This window comes from Spermophilus citellus (genome assembly GCF_964194105.1).
Source record: "Spermophilus citellus genome assembly, chromosome: X".
In the NCBI taxonomy this organism is placed as follows: Eukaryota; Metazoa; Chordata; class Mammalia; order Rodentia; family Sciuridae; genus Spermophilus; species Spermophilus citellus.
In genome coordinates, this window is record NC_138190.1 from 6461823 (window position 1) to 6480439 (window position 18617).

At 36.3% G+C, this 18617-nt stretch overlaps 1 protein-coding gene across 3 annotated transcripts in view; it reads right to left on the minus strand.

Moving 5' to 3' along the window:
* Positions 1-18617, minus strand: part of ARHGAP6 (Rho GTPase activating protein 6) — a 471152-nt gene that overhangs the window by 81343 nt on the left and 371192 nt on the right. For all 3 annotated transcript variants that reach the window (XM_081276553.1, XM_081276554.1, XM_081276555.1), the window contains exon 2: positions 914-1073. In XM_081276553.1, coding sequence (XP_081132679.1) covers positions 914-1073 — 160 coding nt within the window. The remainder of the gene's footprint in view (positions 1-913; positions 1074-18617) is intronic.

Here is an 18617-nt window from a genome sequence, read left to right on the forward strand (position 1 = left end):
TGGAATATATATATATATTCCACACACATACATACACACATATACATATATATATATATATATATATATATATGCATTTAATATAGATTATTTGATGAATAAATATCCATGTAGTTTCTAGCTTTTAGAAGCGTGTTATCCCCTTTCTGCTGTCATGTATCATGCACATTAGTCAATATAAGTTTTTATAGGCAGATTTACACTATTGGTATAAAATAAATGTTGTTCCTTCTGCCTCAAATCAGTTTTCTGCTCCATATTCATACCAATTATAAAGTGCTTTTATAGTAGATAGTAAACATTCAGAGACAGACTTTTTTGGCTTAAAAGAATTCAAGTGCCTGTTCCTCATCTTTATGGGAATTAGGACCAATGTCAAAACAACAGTCAAACAGGTGTACCAGGCTTTAATGTCATCATAGTACAGCCCAACCTAGGCATACCAGGTGCTAGGCTGGCTATACAGGAGTGCATTTCCATGAAATCTCTGATTCTGAGTTTGTGTAAGATCAAACAATAAGTTTAACCAAGTGTCAAGGCATTCTTTTCATCTATTTATTTTGAAATCAAGTTGAGGCAGGCACCACTTTTCTTCCAACCCTTTAAGCTGAGCTTCCTGGAAGTGCTTTCTCACTGGTTGTTGTGAAACTATGTAGATGGGTGAGATATACATGGCTTTGCTTTGTAATGCCCAAAGTTGACCTTCCCTTTCAACTATGTGTTAGCTGACATGCAAATTGTCCTACTTGGACATGTCTTTCAAAATGGACATGAATGCTAGCCAGTGATCAAGAAGCTGCAATTTCCTTCCTGTGTTAGTGTGAGGTGTGAGAAGAGTTTGCAGCTTGTAGCTTTGGCAGAGCAGATGTTTGACTCGTAGCATTCCCCAGCAAAAAGGCAGACAGGGCCTTACCTTTGGGAATGGTGATCTGACAGCTCAGGTCACAGTCCTGCTGCAACTGATAAAAAGCCACTTCCTGCAGTCGAGCCCGTTCCAGCTCCGAAAGACTCTGGATGGGGACTGACCTCAGCCGAACGCTGCGGCCTGACATGCTGTTCCAGGTGAAATCACCCTGCAGGCCAAGGGAAAAACATCAAGAGTCACACCATTCACCTACTTCTCCCAAATCTCATCCTCTCTCCTTGTCAGTAATCAAAACAAGAAAACTCCACCTTTGTGTTCCACAATTGGTTCTCCATTTCCCAAACAGATCCTCTGTGAGTTTATCATGGCTTTTCTCAGTGAGTTGCAAAAATCAAAATCTAAATTAGCTGCTGGGTCACATGATCTCATCTGATGACACAGACATATGCCAAAGAAACTATGTGGAAAGATGGTGAGAGGGTCTTACTTCCTCTCTTTTAGAGGAATAAATAGGCACTTTTTAGTTTTCACATTTCAGTAACAGGAAAAACTATGCTGCTAACTGCTGTCATGCACACTAGGAAGAGGGAGGTCAATGTATTTTGAGATTCTATCATGTGCAAACAATTGTATAGGAGCTTTTTAGTTAATACATCCAATGAGATGATGAGGTGGTCGACATTTTTTACCCTATCTTATATAATATTCAATAATATTATATTATATACTAATATAATATAGTATATGATAATTCAGTTTTGTCTTGGTATCTATGCTGGATTGGTTTCAGTATCCCATGGGGATACCAAGGTATGAGGATTCTTAAGTCCTTTATTTAAAATGAGAGTATTTGCATATAACCTAACCTACCTACTTTATCCTATACACCATCTTTTGATTAATTTTAATGTCTAATACAATATAAACACTACAAATAGTTGTTATCCTATATAACATAGAGAATAATGACAAGGAAAAAAGTCTATATATGTTCAGATCACTTTTTTTGTTTTAGAAAAATTTTGATCCATAGTTGGTTGAATTTGAGGATGTGGGACCCAAGGATACGGAGGGCTGACTGTTCTTTTAGCATATAATACATCATATACTTATGTTTCTATACTATATATTAACAATATATTTTATTATTATAATTATATATGCTATATATTATTACAAAATTAATATAGATGATGAAACTGCGTCTGGAGCAATTAAATAATTTTCACCAAATTATGAGGACTCAAGGTTAAGAATATATGGCATTAAACTCTATAGAAAATTTGTAACCACTGAGTTTCTAGTTACAGCACTTTCATGAGCTATTTCAATCACAAGAAGTACAGAGATATAACAAATAACTATGCATGTTCAAAAAACATTTGATATTGAAATATTTCATCAAAGAGTCACAGTAAATATTCCCACAGTTACAAGAGTGCATTTGTATGCATGCATCCTTGCCTCTGTTGTCCACTGAGAGTTTTGGGCTTCATCTCAGTGACAACAGTGAGAAATTGATGGCCAATGAAAGAATAGTTCACAATCTTCTGAAACTTGTGTGCCTTACTGAAGAGGACTTCCTGAAAATCACAGATGCCAGCCAGTGCAACAGATTTGGAAAGATAGCTATTTCTCAACAATCAAGAAAATTTCTAGGGAGACACGGAGTTGCTGGCTCATAAAGCCACTGTCAAGGACCCATTGCAATGAGCAGAGCACTGACATAATACTCTAAGACTTAACCATCTTGAAGAAGTCACTCATCTAAAAGAAGGGAGACTGAAAGACTGACCTAGCAACCCTTAAGATACTTTTGTTCCATACTGGTGGCAACTTTCTCCCTCAAATGTTCATTCCAAAGAGTGAATGCCACTATGCTAATTCTTCATTATTTTTCCTCTTTAGCTTGGATTTCATTCTTCATTTAATAAATGGAGACATTATAATTTAATGGAGGCAGAAAATGAACAAAGTAAGTAAAAGTTGTAGTGCATTAAATACGCTAGGAATTGCTAGGGAGGAAAAAATCAAATCAAGGAAAAGGAAGTAGCGGAAAAGGATTTATGGTTTTAGATAGAAAGACTGGACAATATTTGAACATGGGATAAAGAAGTGAGGGCTCTTGGTTTGTTAGTCTTGATAGGATGAATATTAAGAGGTGCCTAGGAGGAGCTCAGGGAAGATGCTTTGTGAAAGGGTGCAGGGAGATGAGTGAATAAGTAAATCTAGGTAAAGTGGGTAGGCTGTGGTCGCACTTAGTGAACTGAAGGGGAGTGTTCTATGGCCAGTGTGTTTTGGATTTTTTCTTTTTTTGGTATAACTAGACTAAGTACAAGCTTAAACAGTCAGGAGTTGGGGCCTGGGATCTTTGGTATGACTCTCAGTTCTACCCTCTAAGCTTAGTATACCACAAGGCACATTATCAGAGAACTGCTTTTTTTTACCCAAAAAAATATGAAGTTCCAGATGCATTTGTGACTTTTACAAATGAAGTTTAAGTACCTAGAGGAGCTGATTTATATTTGAAATGTCAAAATACAATTACATACCTGTTCTTTAAAAACATTTAAACATGTGACCTACAATGGGCTTAATCATTTATAGCAGATATTGGCATTCTTTTTCTGTCAAGGGCCAGATAGTAAACATTTCACACTTTGTGGGGCATGGGTCTCTGTTAACACTATTTAATGTTGCCTTTAAGGCACAAAAACAGCCATAGATAATTTATAAATGAATTTGTGTGGCATAGTTCAATAAAACTTTATTCATAAAAACAGAAGTTAGGCTGGATTTGGCTGGTGAGCTGTATTTTTCCAATTTCTGAAATATAACTTATGACTGAAATAAATCAATTCCTAGAAGAAACATTTTGTTCTTATTTACTATCCCCTCTTGTTGAATTAATTCAATCAATATTTAATGAACATCTATTACATTCTAAGCACTATAGTAGGCTTGGAATTATTAAAATGACAACATAGTCCTTGTCTTGAACCTTAAGGTAGGAAGAATACAAGCAGTCTATAAAAATACACAAATGGTAATATTAGAATTAAGTACCAAATGCAATGGGTGCCTAAGAGACAAGACTTTTCCATATGTCTGGCAGTCAAGAAAAGCTTTGTAGAGAATTTAGTATTTCATGGAGACTTGAAAGTCAAGTAAGGGGAATAAATATTTGTCCAGTAGAAATTGTACATTGGTGAAAACCATGAGTGCAAAAGCAAACAAGTTTGAGGGAACAGACTTATTCAAGAATCACAAGCCTGGAAGAATGAATAGAGCAAGGGGTGAAACCAAGCAGAAGTCAGGGCCAGATGCTGTAGAACCTTCTCGTAAGCAACACAAATCAGATTTTGTTCTCCTTCATAGGTGCTTTCTAGTCACCTAGCAACACTGAGAGTGACATGGTCATATTTGAAAATGAGAAAAGATGACTGGAAACAAAATTCTTCAGGTATTGAAGGGGAGAACAAATTTAAGGTGCATTGATAAGAAAAGACATTGGGTTACGTATGATGATTATTCAAATATGAACTGATATTTTGGTGAGTCCTAAATTGCCAGTTTACAAAGGTAGAAAATAAATGCTATAAGATGATCTGGGGAAGAGCTAAGCCATGACACCCAGGTCCACCCATCAGACCTCATAAGAGACATGAACACAAAGGTCAATGTTGCCACAAAGTGACAAACACTCAGGAAGAGTACCAAAGCCCACCAGCAAAGCCTAGAATGTTTCTGGCTCTTTCTCAGTTCTCAAATGTGCAGTCTAGACCAGCGTTTTCCTTTGATGACTGTTTATCTCATAAATGGTTGACTCATTAAGGCTTTCTGCATCCAGTCTTCTGAGTGCTCATCATAGGACATTATATTAAGAATGGGATCCTAATTAAAATAAGTCATACTCCATGTATGTATAATATGTCAAAATATACTCTACTGTCATGCATACCTAAAAAAGAACAAATAAAAAATGCAAAAAAAGAATTAAAAATGGATAATTTCAAATTTGGTTCAATTTTTTAAAAAATGTAGATGAAATTGACATTGGTCCAATACTTCTGAACAGACTAAGGACTCTGAAAGTTACAAAAAAAAAATCCTTTTGGGGCTGGGGTTGTGGCTCAGTGGTAGAGCACTTGCCTCGCATGTATGAGGCACTGGATTTGATCCTCAGCACCACATAAAAATAAATAAACAAAATAAAGGTATCATGTCAAACTATAACTAAAAAATATTTTAAAAATCTTTTTATTCTGGGCTATTACATAACAGCATTAATAAAGGTTAGAATGTTTGATAAAAATGATATAGCACAATGGTTCTTTGGATGGTAACATTGTCCCCAAGGAGCCATTTGTCAATGTCTGGAGATATTTTTTTTTAATCACAACTGGAAGGGAAGGTGTGTTCATGCTACTGGCACCTAGAGCATAGAAACCAGGGATTCTGAAAATCATCCTACAATGCACAGGATAAACCCCACAATAAAGAATCATTTGGCCCAAAATATCAATAATTGAAACATTGATTTAGAATAAATTGGTCTGCTGTTAGGCTCAAATTACAGATAATCACCTTAAAATGATGGAGTCATAAAATATTAACAATCATTAATACAGTTTGTTCATGCTCAAAAGCATAAACTATATATTCATATTCATTATTCTGTATACTATATACATAAAAAGCATCACACAACTTATTTTTAACTAACTTTAAGAAGCACAAACTCCACAAACCAATTTACAAGAAGCAAACAAAAAGTCACAATACAATAGAATCTTGTTTAGCTGGAGAACAACTCACTCACAGTATTAAATGAGGAGATTTCCTTCCCACCAGAAGTCTAGGTCTCCACCTTTAGACAAAAGAAGCAAACTAGAAACCTAAATTACAACAACCTAATATCTATATTTTATTCAGAAAGGTCATTCTTTTGAACTAATCTGCATCTTCACAAATAGACTTGACTTTCTCATGAAATAAAATTGATTGAAATAATTTTGGTTTTGGTCTACACCACATTGTTTTCATATGTCCTTGAAGCTAGTCTCTAGTTGCAGCATCTCTTTATTCTCATCCAATTATCAACATGGACCAAGGGAGCCAGCAAGGGGTGATGCTGCTCAAAATGCAGTCTGCAGACCAGCCATGCCAGAATCACCTTGGACAGATGATGGTTGTTAAACATATTGGTTCTTGGGCTCTAAGGCAAATTTATGGAATTAGAGTCACAAGGAATTGGGACTTAGCACCTCCAACATGAACCAGATCCCCAGATGATTATTAATTTTTGCACATTGATTGAGCCCTGCTACTCTGGTGGTGAAGAAAATGTGGGTTCAATTAGACATGAGCTCTTTGGCAAGATTCAGAATATCTGAATGTCAATAGATGAGCAAAGAGCAAGACTCAATTTTCAGGATTAAATTCTCAGGTGTGTAGGAATTATACAAGAAATGCAAATGAATTTATTGTAAAGGGCTTATTAGCTGGTGACAAGCTGTGAATAAGTGATAATTTATGTTATAAGTTAATATTAATCATTGTCACTTTAAATTTGCATCTCCATTTTAAACCTGGCAGTTTTCGTGACACCAAAAATTCTTGAAAATGTGTGCTGAAGTCGTTGAGTAAATGGTTTCACTATGTGTAAGACAGTTTTTTTAGATACCAGCTGGACTTTGGTTCCATAAGTGTGAGAAGCTGAAGAAAAGACAGGAGGATAGGTTAGGCTTGGAAAATGACATGCCATTTAGATCAACCATGCCAGGTACTAAATTCCTTTCAATTGTTTCCTATGTGGCCAACTGTCATTATTAATAATTAGCAATGCGGAGGCTTGCAGATAATTACAAATTTAAATACCAAGCCTACAACCAACATTTCTGCAAAGCGCTGCCTCATTCTTTTTTTTTTTGAGAGAGAATTTTTTTAATATTTATTTATTTTTTTAAGTTTTCGGCAGACACAACATCTTTGTTTGTATGTGGTGCTGAGGATTGAACCCCGGCCACACGCATGCCAAGCGAGCGCACTACCACTTGAGCCGCATCCCCAGCCCTGCCTCATTCTTTATAACTCCAAAATAAACCCTTATCAATGACATGGGACTCCCTTCTTCAAGAACTTCCAGGGAAAGCTGAGGGTATTTGTGTGGCTGTCATACCTCTGATTGGACTCATAAAAGATACTATGAACTCAACAAATAACATCTGCTAATTCTTCTTTTGATTTTTTGGCCACTCCTTGAAAAGAGTCTCATTTTTAGGGAGACTTAGCACTTCTAATACATTGTACACAGTTTTAATGTTTTATTCATCAATATTGATTTGTTTTTCTATAAGTAAGAATTTTAAGCATGAATTTTAGAAAATTCTGGACAGCTGGTAGTGGTAGCAGCCCATGTTTACCTTTGGCCTTGGCATATTAGGTATTTATTACTAAATGAATGTCCAAATATGTCAGAGTAGCATGATGAAAACCTCCATCTCTCTCATTCAGGTACTTTTCTAGGTCCTCAAGATTCATTAGTGAAAAATAAAAAACAAATAGCCTCTCCTTCATGGAGCTTCCAGGATAGTGGAGGAAAATCACACAGGAAGTCACAAGGCAAATACAAGATAGAGAAGAAGGTACTGTAGGGGAGTAGAGAGAGGGTGCTGGGAGGGCTGCCAGGGAAACCTTACTGAGAACACAATATTTGAGCTAATGCTTAAGGAGGTAAGGGAATGAGCCAGGGAGATTTCAGCAGCCATGCCTCACAGACAGAGACTGGTTAGCATAGGGTACCATGGAGTAGTGAGTAAAAGCAAGGGCTGCTTGGGTTTGGATCTCAGTTCTGCCACTTTCTAGCCATGTGACTTTCTAGCAAGCTACTTACAGTCTTCATGCCTCACTTTTTCTCATATATGAAATGGAAATGATAAGGATTTTGCAGAAACAAGCAGACTGGCCAGGAATCAGCAAAACATTGCCTATGGGCCAAATCTTGCCCACTGATTGCTTTTATAAATCAAGTTTTATTGCAGCACAGCCATACCATTCATTCAAGTATTGTCTATTTCAGTTTTCATAATACAGTGGCAGAGTAGAGTAGCTGCAATAGATATTGCCTGGTTCCTATGGCTAAAAATATCAGAACAAAAGTCCAATTTCATTTCTGTGTCTCTGCAGTTGAATTGTGGACTTTTCAATCATGGGTTTAATTTTTAGTTTTAATCTTTACTCAAATCTTGGATGGAAGAAGGTAAAAGAGCCTGTGTATATCCAAGGTTTGTGGAAAATGGAAATACTTTTCTGAATTAGAAACATGTCAATGACACTTGACAGTTTTGCTTGTCTTTCTATAATTAAATTTAGTTTGCTGAAATTAGAACAGCAGACCTCCAGAGATGGATTAGAAATTGACGTTATTCTGCTTACATTTATAGATGGCCCACTTTCTGCTAGTTACCTTTCTAAGCTATTGTCCCATTTAATCCTTACAATAATTCTAAGGATTGTGTCACCATCATCATCCCCAAATTTCAAATAAAGAAACTGAGTCACAGAGCCAAGATCACACATTGGCAGAACTGAGATCTGAAGCCAGGCTTCAGGCTCTAGAACTTAGACTCACAACCACTACAATATATGTATTTTATCACTTCTCATGATAAAACAATCCAAATCCCTAACTTTATAAGTGAGCAAAGCAACTGCTTTAAATGAAGCAACTCCTATAGTAGCAGGGTAGGAGCTGAACACAAGGGTCAAGTTCCACCTCTTTTCACCACCAAGACTTTCCATTAAAAGACTCTTTAGGCTAAGTTAAGCCAGACGATGTTTAAAACTCCAGAAGCTTAAGGTTTTCCCCTTTGCAAAAGAAAGCATATTAGATTTATTATTAGCCTTATCTAATATTGGAGTTGTTCTCCAAAGCCTATATCTATCACAGCCACAGCAACTAAAATGTTGCACCAAGGTCAAGATGTTGAAAGAGGAAGATAAGCCACTTTACCCTGTCAGAACGAAAACAGTCTGTGCCTGAATCTTTCACAGAAATCAGCCCAATTATGCTGCTCTGTTTAATCACCATGCACTCCTTCCTGCTCTAGTCTGCTCATTTCAAGCTGCTTCAGCATCATCAATCAATCTGAACACAAGATGCTCATAAATCTCTATTGGCACAGATAGTTTTTAGCTGTCATGCATCTCAGACGCTGATCGATCCAGTTTTCCTTCAAAATCATTAGATGTGACAGAATCACAAAATTTTATTACAATCATCTTCAGAAAAGAAAGAATAAGTATATTTATATTGCTTACCCATGGATTATATTTGCTGGATCTTTGCGGTCCTCTATAATCTAACTGAACTAAGCCTGGAGTAGGAACTTGAGTCTATTTAAAAAAAATTCTGTTTGGTGAAAAATGCATCCCGAAATGGAAGATTGCATTGAGTGTCAGAGAAATGGCCCAGCTGGCACAGCTGTGACTCCCACGATACCTTTTGTAGCCAGAGACATCCGTTACCATGAATCTTGGGACCAAAATCATGCAATCTTCATCAGACCATTGAGAAATTCCTGTCCCTTCATAATGGAGGCAGGCTGTGTCACTGAGTGTGTACTGGAGAGAGAGAGGGGGTGGGGGAGGGAGGGGGGAGAGGGGAGAGGGGAGAGTATGTGTATGTTGGGGAGGAAGAGGGAGAGTAGGAACAAAAAGAATGAAGAGAAATTGAAACTGGATTTCCTGCTTCTTATTTTAATAAGGGTATTTTGAAGAAATATACTGGAGTTACGAAAGGATTTCTCAAAAAAAAAATCTCCTTTTCCTCAGGGATCTACAAACAGTAATTGGATCATAACTGTGCAAACTGTCCTTATTAGGAGTCAACCAAAGAATGTTGGAAGCCTCTGGTAAAAGCCCAAGAGCATGATAAAGCACATAGGATATTTTCTTCATTTAGGAAAAATTCTCAAATCTTAAATTATATTTTCAAACTGTTTCTTCCACAAACACTAAAAAAAAGTTGTGTGCTCTTTTACACAGAAGCATAACATATGCTCTGCATTTTATGCTTTTTGTGGAACAATAGTCCTTGAGAAGTTGTTCATTTCCTGAACAGAGGGTGTGGAGGTCAGAGTGAATGTACCCATGTGACCATGCTTAAGAGAGTGCAGGTGGGATTGGAGGTTCAGGGGTGGGATCCATAAAGAACAGAAGGAAAAGGGAAGATTAGAAACATATCCTGATCACTCTAAGTACCTTGATCTTTGTGTACTCCATATGGCACCAAACCAAATATAATTCCAAAACACATCTTTGTTTCCCAGTTGATATGAAGTTAGAGTTCTCATGGGTCTCAAGTGAATTCCAAGAAAAGAATCACTAAGATTATAATTGACAAACTGAAAAATGATTTCATGGAAGATATTCCTGATTAAAATTAAGGGACTCAGTATGGTTTTACTAGGAGTCTGTGAGGTTAATCATGTAAGCTACATAGAGATAGCCTCTGTTGCTGCTGATATTTATTTGGAAAACAATAAAAGGTGTCAGATGGTTTTCTTTATTCACTATAATGATTACACTTAAAGAGAAATCTAGAGTAAAAGCTATCTGTCCGTTACTGCATATACCTCCACCTCTATCACCCTCAAACTCAGATGTTGGAATATTCATAAGTCTAGCAGATAGTTAATATGGCTTATGTAAAGCAGGATACTCATCAACTGAAGTTAGACCCTCATTTAAAGTTATTTAATATACTAATTCACATGAAACTGATAAATATGGAATTGATTTTTTGTTAGGCAAATGATCTTTTAGTTTATGAAGAGAATACATGTAATTATGATACATTACTGTTAAGCATTGCTCTAAGCATTTTATGGGTACCAACTCATTTGACTATCAAAAAACTGTGACAAAAGAAGTAAGTTGTATTATTATCCCCAGAGTATATATGAAAAAACATAAGCTCAGAGAAGTTAGGTAACTTGTCCAAAGATTTATAGCTCTTAAGTAAAGCCGATGTGAACTCAACCAGTACTGAGCTTGCAAATGAACTGGAAGACAAAGTCATATTCCACAGGTAGTAGGGGTATTTTGAAGAAATATACTGGAGTTATATGTTATATGTTATATGTGCTCAATGAGGAAGAGACAACAATTAAATAAGAAAATTGCTTAAGTCTTCAGTGGTCTATTAATTATTGGATAGAGACATACCTTGTCAGATCAATGAATGTTTCTGAAGAAGGCAACTATTTCTTTAAGTGAACAATCTTAATCTCAAGAGACAATGTCTTATGAAATTCCTAGTCTGTTTTAAAAGTGGAACCTAGTCAGATTTTGAGAGGAAATGTGGAAATATTGAAGAAGTTGTATATTCAGAATTCCTTTGAAAAGTGCATTTAAGCCAGAAAAACAAAGGGTGAAGATAAGGAGTCCTCTTTAAAATTTAAAGGTCAATACTCTAAGTAGAACCAATAAGAGAACAAAGAATTATCCAAAAAGCCTCAGAAATAACTATCAGGAAGCAATTACAAGTTTCAATCTGTGGAAGAGTTTTCTAACCAGAAAAAGTTCTGAGTACACAACTGTCATTTTTTTTATATTTATTTTTTAGGTTTAAGTGGACACAATATCTTCACCTTACATTTATGTGGTGCTGAGGATCGAACCCAGTGCCTCATGCATGCTAGGCAAGTGCTCTACCACTGAGCCACAACCCCAGCCCCCACACTGTCATTTTTTTCAACCATTTAACTCTTCATGGTCAAGTATATCAAGGAACAATTTCTATACCACTAAACAGTCACTCTACCTTATTCTAGGTTCTTATTCTGCATTATTTCTGTTTATGCTATTGGTGATATTTTACACATTCCAGGAAAAAATATTTTAGAACCACTCTGTTGAACATCTTGAGTAAATACATTTCTGATTATAGCACTCTTTGACTTAAGACCCTTTGATGCCTCCCCTCCTTAGCTTCAAAACAAATTCCAAATTCCTTAGCATGGAATCCACTGCCATGTGTGTTGACTTAAAAAAGAATACATAGCCACTACATAATAGTGAATAGTAATAATAATAATCATAGTGGAAGTTTTCTGAGCATTAATTAGGTGCTAAGCAATGTGTCTGTCATTCATTCACTCCCTTCACCCATTCCATGTTATGGAGGAAGTGATGGAAGCCCAGAAACAGAAAGCATACAGAGGAAAAGATGGAGTGAGCACTGTTAAGGCCAGCCTAACTACCTAGCTAAACTCAGACCAGATTGCAGAACTGATGGTGTTTGTTTTAAGCCACTAAGGCTTGGAGTGCTTTTTGCATAACCCTAGGTAACCAAATCAAACCTTCTTGTATTGAAGACAGTAGAGCTACAGGAAGAAGCAGCCTGGGTCCTTGGATCTTTACTTCGAGCATAGCTGTCCCACCAATTGTGAATACTCTGACAATATTAATGAAAAATAAACTTGTTCTGTGAGATTTGGAGATGTATCTAATAAAGTTGCTAACCTTGCCTTCCTTCCTATGTATGCACACATAACAAATATAAACAGACTGAATTTGGAGCTCAAATTCTGGTCCCTTGAACTTCTCCCCATAGAACTACAGGTGGCTCATACCTTCTCATTCCACATTTTCACATGCAAAGAGAGGAGCTGATCAAATGAAGGTAAAATAAGAATTATTATTTATATATCACTTTACAAGGCATGTAGAAAGTCATTAATGTAAAAGGAGACAAATATTTTTATTTTGTTGACATCCTTCAAGTTTTAAAATGTATATAGTTAATGTTTAGAAATAGGTAATGCTTTTATCTTTCAGAACTAGGACTGAATCTCATAAAATGGTACAGTGAAATTTCATTTAGGTCAAGTCATTACTGATAAACCTTCCTTTAGTCTGATTAACCTCTTTTAATAGGTAGCATAGAGTTGCTACTTAAGGTCTTAATCATTTCAAGACTGCATAAAAAGTACAAATTGTGAAGAAAAATTGAGTTCATTTGCTACTTTAAAGAGCTCAGAGAAAATATGGTGCCTTTTAGTTTAATTATCAGACTCTGCCTTTTGATTTTTCAGAACTTTCAGAGGTTAACTGAGAAGCCCAATAATAAGAGGATCTGCCTTCTCTCATTTTTGCCATTTGCTTCCTTATCCTTAGCTATCTGAGCTCTCCCCATTTGAAGCACTCTGATATTGGCATAATTTCTAGCATCCTCTTGCCATTCTTGTAACTTATGTGCAGGGATAGTAACTTTCAGGTTCTTCAGAAAAAAAAAAACTAACATTAAAGCAAAGTGTTAGGTAACTGGAAAGCTGTTTAAGTACACAAAAGTGGACTGTCAGTCATAATAAAGACCAATAACATTTAGTGTCTCCATGAACACTTGCTACACTCTAGGAGGAATGTACTGGGGCAAGAAAACTGAGACAAATGGGGTTTAAATAAAATCTGAAATTCAAACTCAGAAGTCTGTTCCCAAATGCAATGAGTTTAACCCCTGAACTACAACAGAGCATGCCAGTGACCTTTTCTTCATTCAGCCCCTTGGAAGATACATGAGCAAAGGAAGTATGACATAGAGTATCCAAAAGAAATCAAAAGGCCTCTCTGTGACTGGGAGATATCTGGTAAATCTATGGAGGGCAGCTCAGTGCTTAAAGTTCTTATGGAATCAAGACACAGAAGTACACACAAAAGAAACATGAAGCAGGAGGAAACAGAGAATGGAAAACCAGCTTATGGGGCAATGGTTTCCCAAGAGTAAGGTTGAAGGGCTAATGTTTTAAGGAGAAAGGGGTGGGCATTTCACAAAATCTCTTGAATATCAGATCCTTTACAAGTAAGTTTTTGAACAGGGTGCAATGCCACAAAAACAGTGTTTTAGGAAAGATGAATGAGGAAGAGTGGTGTAGAACAGATATATATGGAATAATGGGAGGACACAAACATGTAGGTCTACATCATGAGTGGTAAAGGAAAGAAGCTCCAGGAGAGGCATCAACTGACCACAGGTAACTCTAGGAAATAATCAAATAAGCAGATCTAGGGATGCTTTCTTTAGGAGAGCCCCCTAATTTTTCCAACAAATCTATATCCCCAGAAAATTAGGCCCAATATTATACTTGGAAAAATACCCTTAGATGTAGAGAGAGAGAACTTCACATTTCATTTTATGTTTTTAGGAGGGTAGAACTAGAAAATGTTATTTCCTCTTGGCTTTCATAGAGGAACCTGGATATGACATCACTAGTCTAATAAGCTGCAGAGAATAGCATTTCTTTTGCAGATGCTTTTCCGACCCCCATGGTGAGGAATGTCATTATTAGGTTGGATGCTGCAGGTTTCTCCTAACAAGCATGCTTAATGAGAGGGCACTCCTTATGGGTAAGATGTCATGTGAACTTTCCCCAAGTCAGGTCATTTATTTTGATATGGGTAGATTCATTACTCACTAAATAAGGAATGGATTTCAGAACAAGATTATCTAAAAGATACAGAGTGGCCAAAGTAATGTTACTCTAAATTAGAGAACCCAATCCTAAATCAGATACTTATAAATCAGCAGGAAATAAAACAAGTCTTAAGGATAGATGAATATCATATTTAGGAGGTAGAAAACTCTATATTGAAAACTATTGGGCTGGGGATGTGGCTCAAGCGGTAGCGCGCTCGCCTGGCATGCGTGCAGCCCGGGTTCGATCCTCAGCACCACATACCAACAAAGATCTTGTGTTCGCCGAGAACTAAATAATAAATATTAAAAATTCTCTCTCTCTCTCCTCTCTCACTCTCTCTTTAAAAAAAATTCTCTCTCTCTCTCTCTCTCTCTCTCTCTCTCTCTCTCTCTCTCTCTCCTCTCTCACTCTCTCTTTAAAAAAAAAAAAAAGAAAACTATTAGGCAAAACAAAATAGGCAAAACTAAAAATTCCAAAGTGAATTCTTTTCCACTTTTTCAATGATACATTTGAAGACCCTTTGTTTCATCGATTGCACTTAACACTTGGCAAAAAGTCTCTCAATGAATTTCTTTTCTAAAAGAAAGAAAACAAGTCCCTAAAAATTACATGACACCTAATAAACTTATTATATTAATAAATTAATTTTGACTGTCACTAAATATATGGACTTCAATAACCTGTAATCTCTGCTTAAAATTTGAGCTATGCACAATGAGCCTCTTAGTTTCAGTTTAAGATAATTTATCTCATTAAACTCTTTTAGTAAGCAATTCAAAATTAGTATGAATTGTTATAACACTTCACTGGAAGTAGGGAAAGGCAATTTATGCATTTTCATTCAAAAGACTGGTAGTTAACTTATCTAAACCTTTACTTGTAAAGCAAATGAGCAAGCAAGCTGCTTTAAATGAAGATGTATGCAGCTATATCTCTAGACTGCAGAAAAAGACTAGTTTAATAATATTCTTGGAAGAACTTTCAAAAGCAAAATTAGCTCAGCTACAAATGGCTACATTTTAGAACCAAGTGTATAAGAATCAATGGTTCCCTAACCTCATTGTACCTTAGAATTACTTGGTGTGGTTATCACAAATATTTATGCCTATGTCCCCTCGCCCCATCCTCTAGAACAGTGAGATACAGTAGACCTTTCTATATTTAATGGAAATTTTTATTACCTGCTACTGCCCTATATGGTGGTTAATGAGATTTGGGATGTGGCTATTTAGCCACGGGTAATTTGTGGCTACCATATTAGACAGATTGAGATCAAATCACGTAATTCCTGGGGTAGGAATTCAGGTGTTAATAGGTATACAAAGCTCTCCAGGGGATTCTAGTGGGCACTACAGGTTGAGAACCATTGTAATGGCCTGGGATTAATGACACTATCAGGGATGGCCAATTTCTTGAACTTTATCCAATACACATAATGTTTTTTTCCAGATTTCACTAAGCAATTGCTCTGCACCTTGGCTTCTCTTCCCTCATGCCTCCACTCCTTGCTTCTTGCACACCTCCACACTCTCATATGATAGATGAGTCATGAATCTCTTCATTGACTGATCCTTACAGGTTTCTCCCACACCAAGAGCCCTCATCTGAAGCTCAGATTCTCCTTCCTCTCCTTTCTATTCCATAGACAACAGAAATAAAACCCAATAATGCTACCGATTCAGAAATTAAGTCAAGCTCATACGCCCATAATTTAAAATTGTTTTTCACTTGTACAAGCTTGATCTACATGCCAATTTTCACGAGTTCTGCTGTATATAGGATGGGGAATATTTCTAATGATAAGACAGTTAAGCAGGTGCCATCTCCTTTGCTCTTTTAGTGGCTGTTTCATGCAAATGAGATGCATGGTGGTTGCAAGGAGGGCTTTGTGGTTCAGTTGCCTGGCTTCCAATTACAAGTCAGTCTTTAACTAGCCATGTAAATGTATAACCATTCTAAGCCCTTGGTTACCTGCTCTGTAAAGTGGAGGTTTCTCCTCACATTATGTCCAATGAGAGGGCACTCGTTATGGGTGAGCTGTCATGTGAACTCTCTGCAGGCAGGCCATTTATGGTGTTGTGGGGAGCACAGAGCACTTCATGAACATACATGATAAATGAAATGTGTCACATAATCTCCTAGACCCAGACTTGATTACCCCACAACACATACACACTCCATTTTTTAATCAGAAAGGCAAATAGTGTAAATTTTTTTGGGGGAAATCAAAGAATCTATAAATGCATGTTACAAACATACAATTAATTAATATGAAAACCACTGAAAATGGTTATAAGGAAAAAACATAGGCTAATCTGATTTGTAAAACATATTGAGCTTGTATACTTTAATGAACCCTCATTTTATTGGCTTCCACACCACCAGTTAATATTACTAAGATAAGGAAGTACGTGCTATAAATATAGCTAATTTTAATTTTATTTATAAAATAGTATGAATCAAGATGAACACAAAGAGCATAATGTGAATATTCAGGTACATAATCACTTTGTTGAGCTTTTGGTAATTCCAACTATTGTCAATTAACATGTTCCCCTGTTGTTTTCACTCATGGATATGTTGATTTGTGCATGTTCATATTTTCTACACTAAGCTTTGCTGCCCTTTTCCTTGTTAAATATTCATCTTCATGTAGAATTGTTTTTAATGTAAGAAACTATAAAACTGCAACCCATTAGCACTATGAGAACTTGAAGTCAACACAACTATTAATGGTGGATGGTAAGGATTGCTCATCAGTGACTCACAGCAAGGATAAAATAAGCTGAGATCCATGCCCACTCTCAGGGGATTGAGATATGTGGGGGATAACTAACATCTCATGTATATATGCACTCACTATTATTCTAAGCCCTTACTGTGTACTCTCTGATTTAATCATTAAAACAATCTTATAAGGTGAGGTCTATTAATATTCTCATTTTATAGGTGGAAAACTCAAGGCACAGGGAGGTCAAGTAACTTGTCCCAGCACACTTATTTCAAGAGGCTTGGCCAGGATTCACATGCAAGGATATTTTTTTAATATTTATTTTTTAGTTTTAGGTGGACACAATATCTTTATTTTACATTTATGTGGTGCTGAGGATCAAGCCCAGTGCCCCATGCATGCTAGGCGAGCACTCTACCACTGAGCCACAACACCAGCCCAAATGCAAGATCTTACCCACTATGTGCTATCTTTCTAATTTTTTCTTCCCTACTCAAGAAATTTCTTCAGAATGACTGTGAGTATGAGATAGCTCTAGACTCACTTCAAAGCCCCTCTAATTTCATTATCCTACAAAATAAAATTCTAAAGTTTGTGTAATTTATCCATTATCAGTAATTAATTGCTTCTAACACATGGTTTGAGGCATGCTTTGAACTTGAGGTGGCAAATGTTACCTAGAGCCAGGGTTGGCAAGCTACAACCTTGGTAATATCCAGCCAAATGCCTATTTTTATGTCAAGTTTTACTGGAACCTAATCAGATCCACTTATTTTTGTATTGTCTGTGGCTGATTCTCCCATATAAAAACAGAGTTGAATATGTAACAGAAGCTGTATGAATTGCAAAGCCTAAAATATTTCCTCTATGACCCTTTGCAGAAAAAGTTTGCCAGTCCCAGATCTGGTCCCCTGAAAAAAAGCCCTCACCAGACACGTGATCACACAGATGATAGTGTTCATGGTCCATAGAGTATTTCACTATTTCAAATAGCAAATGATTCATGTCTTTTTTTGAACATTATTTATTTTTTTCTGTGGTGCTGAGGATTGAAACTAGCACCTCACACATATTAGGCAAGCCTTTAACACTGAGCCAAAACCCCGGCCCCAGGAATCATGTCTTTTAAAACTATCCTTACTACATCTATGTACATATGAGCAGAGGCATACACAGAGATTGAGCAAAGGTTTATTTTCTTCTTATTACATACTGAGATAAAGCTTAGAAAAAAGTGAGATTGATAGCATGGATTTCAGTATCGGATATGAGCTATTTATTGGGAATTAGCATTCCAATTAGTCTTGAAAAAAGAATATTCATACTAGCATGGCACCTGTCAAATTCACAATGGTCCACCTGAAAAACATCTAATTAAGAACTATAGATTTATGTCGATATTAAATTGATCTAATTATCTCTATTATCTATTGTACCAGATGTATTATAAGATATAAATTTGCATTTCTTAACTATTATATATGTATTATATGATACAATACATGTAACATATTTATATCTTACATAAGCAAAGTTTATA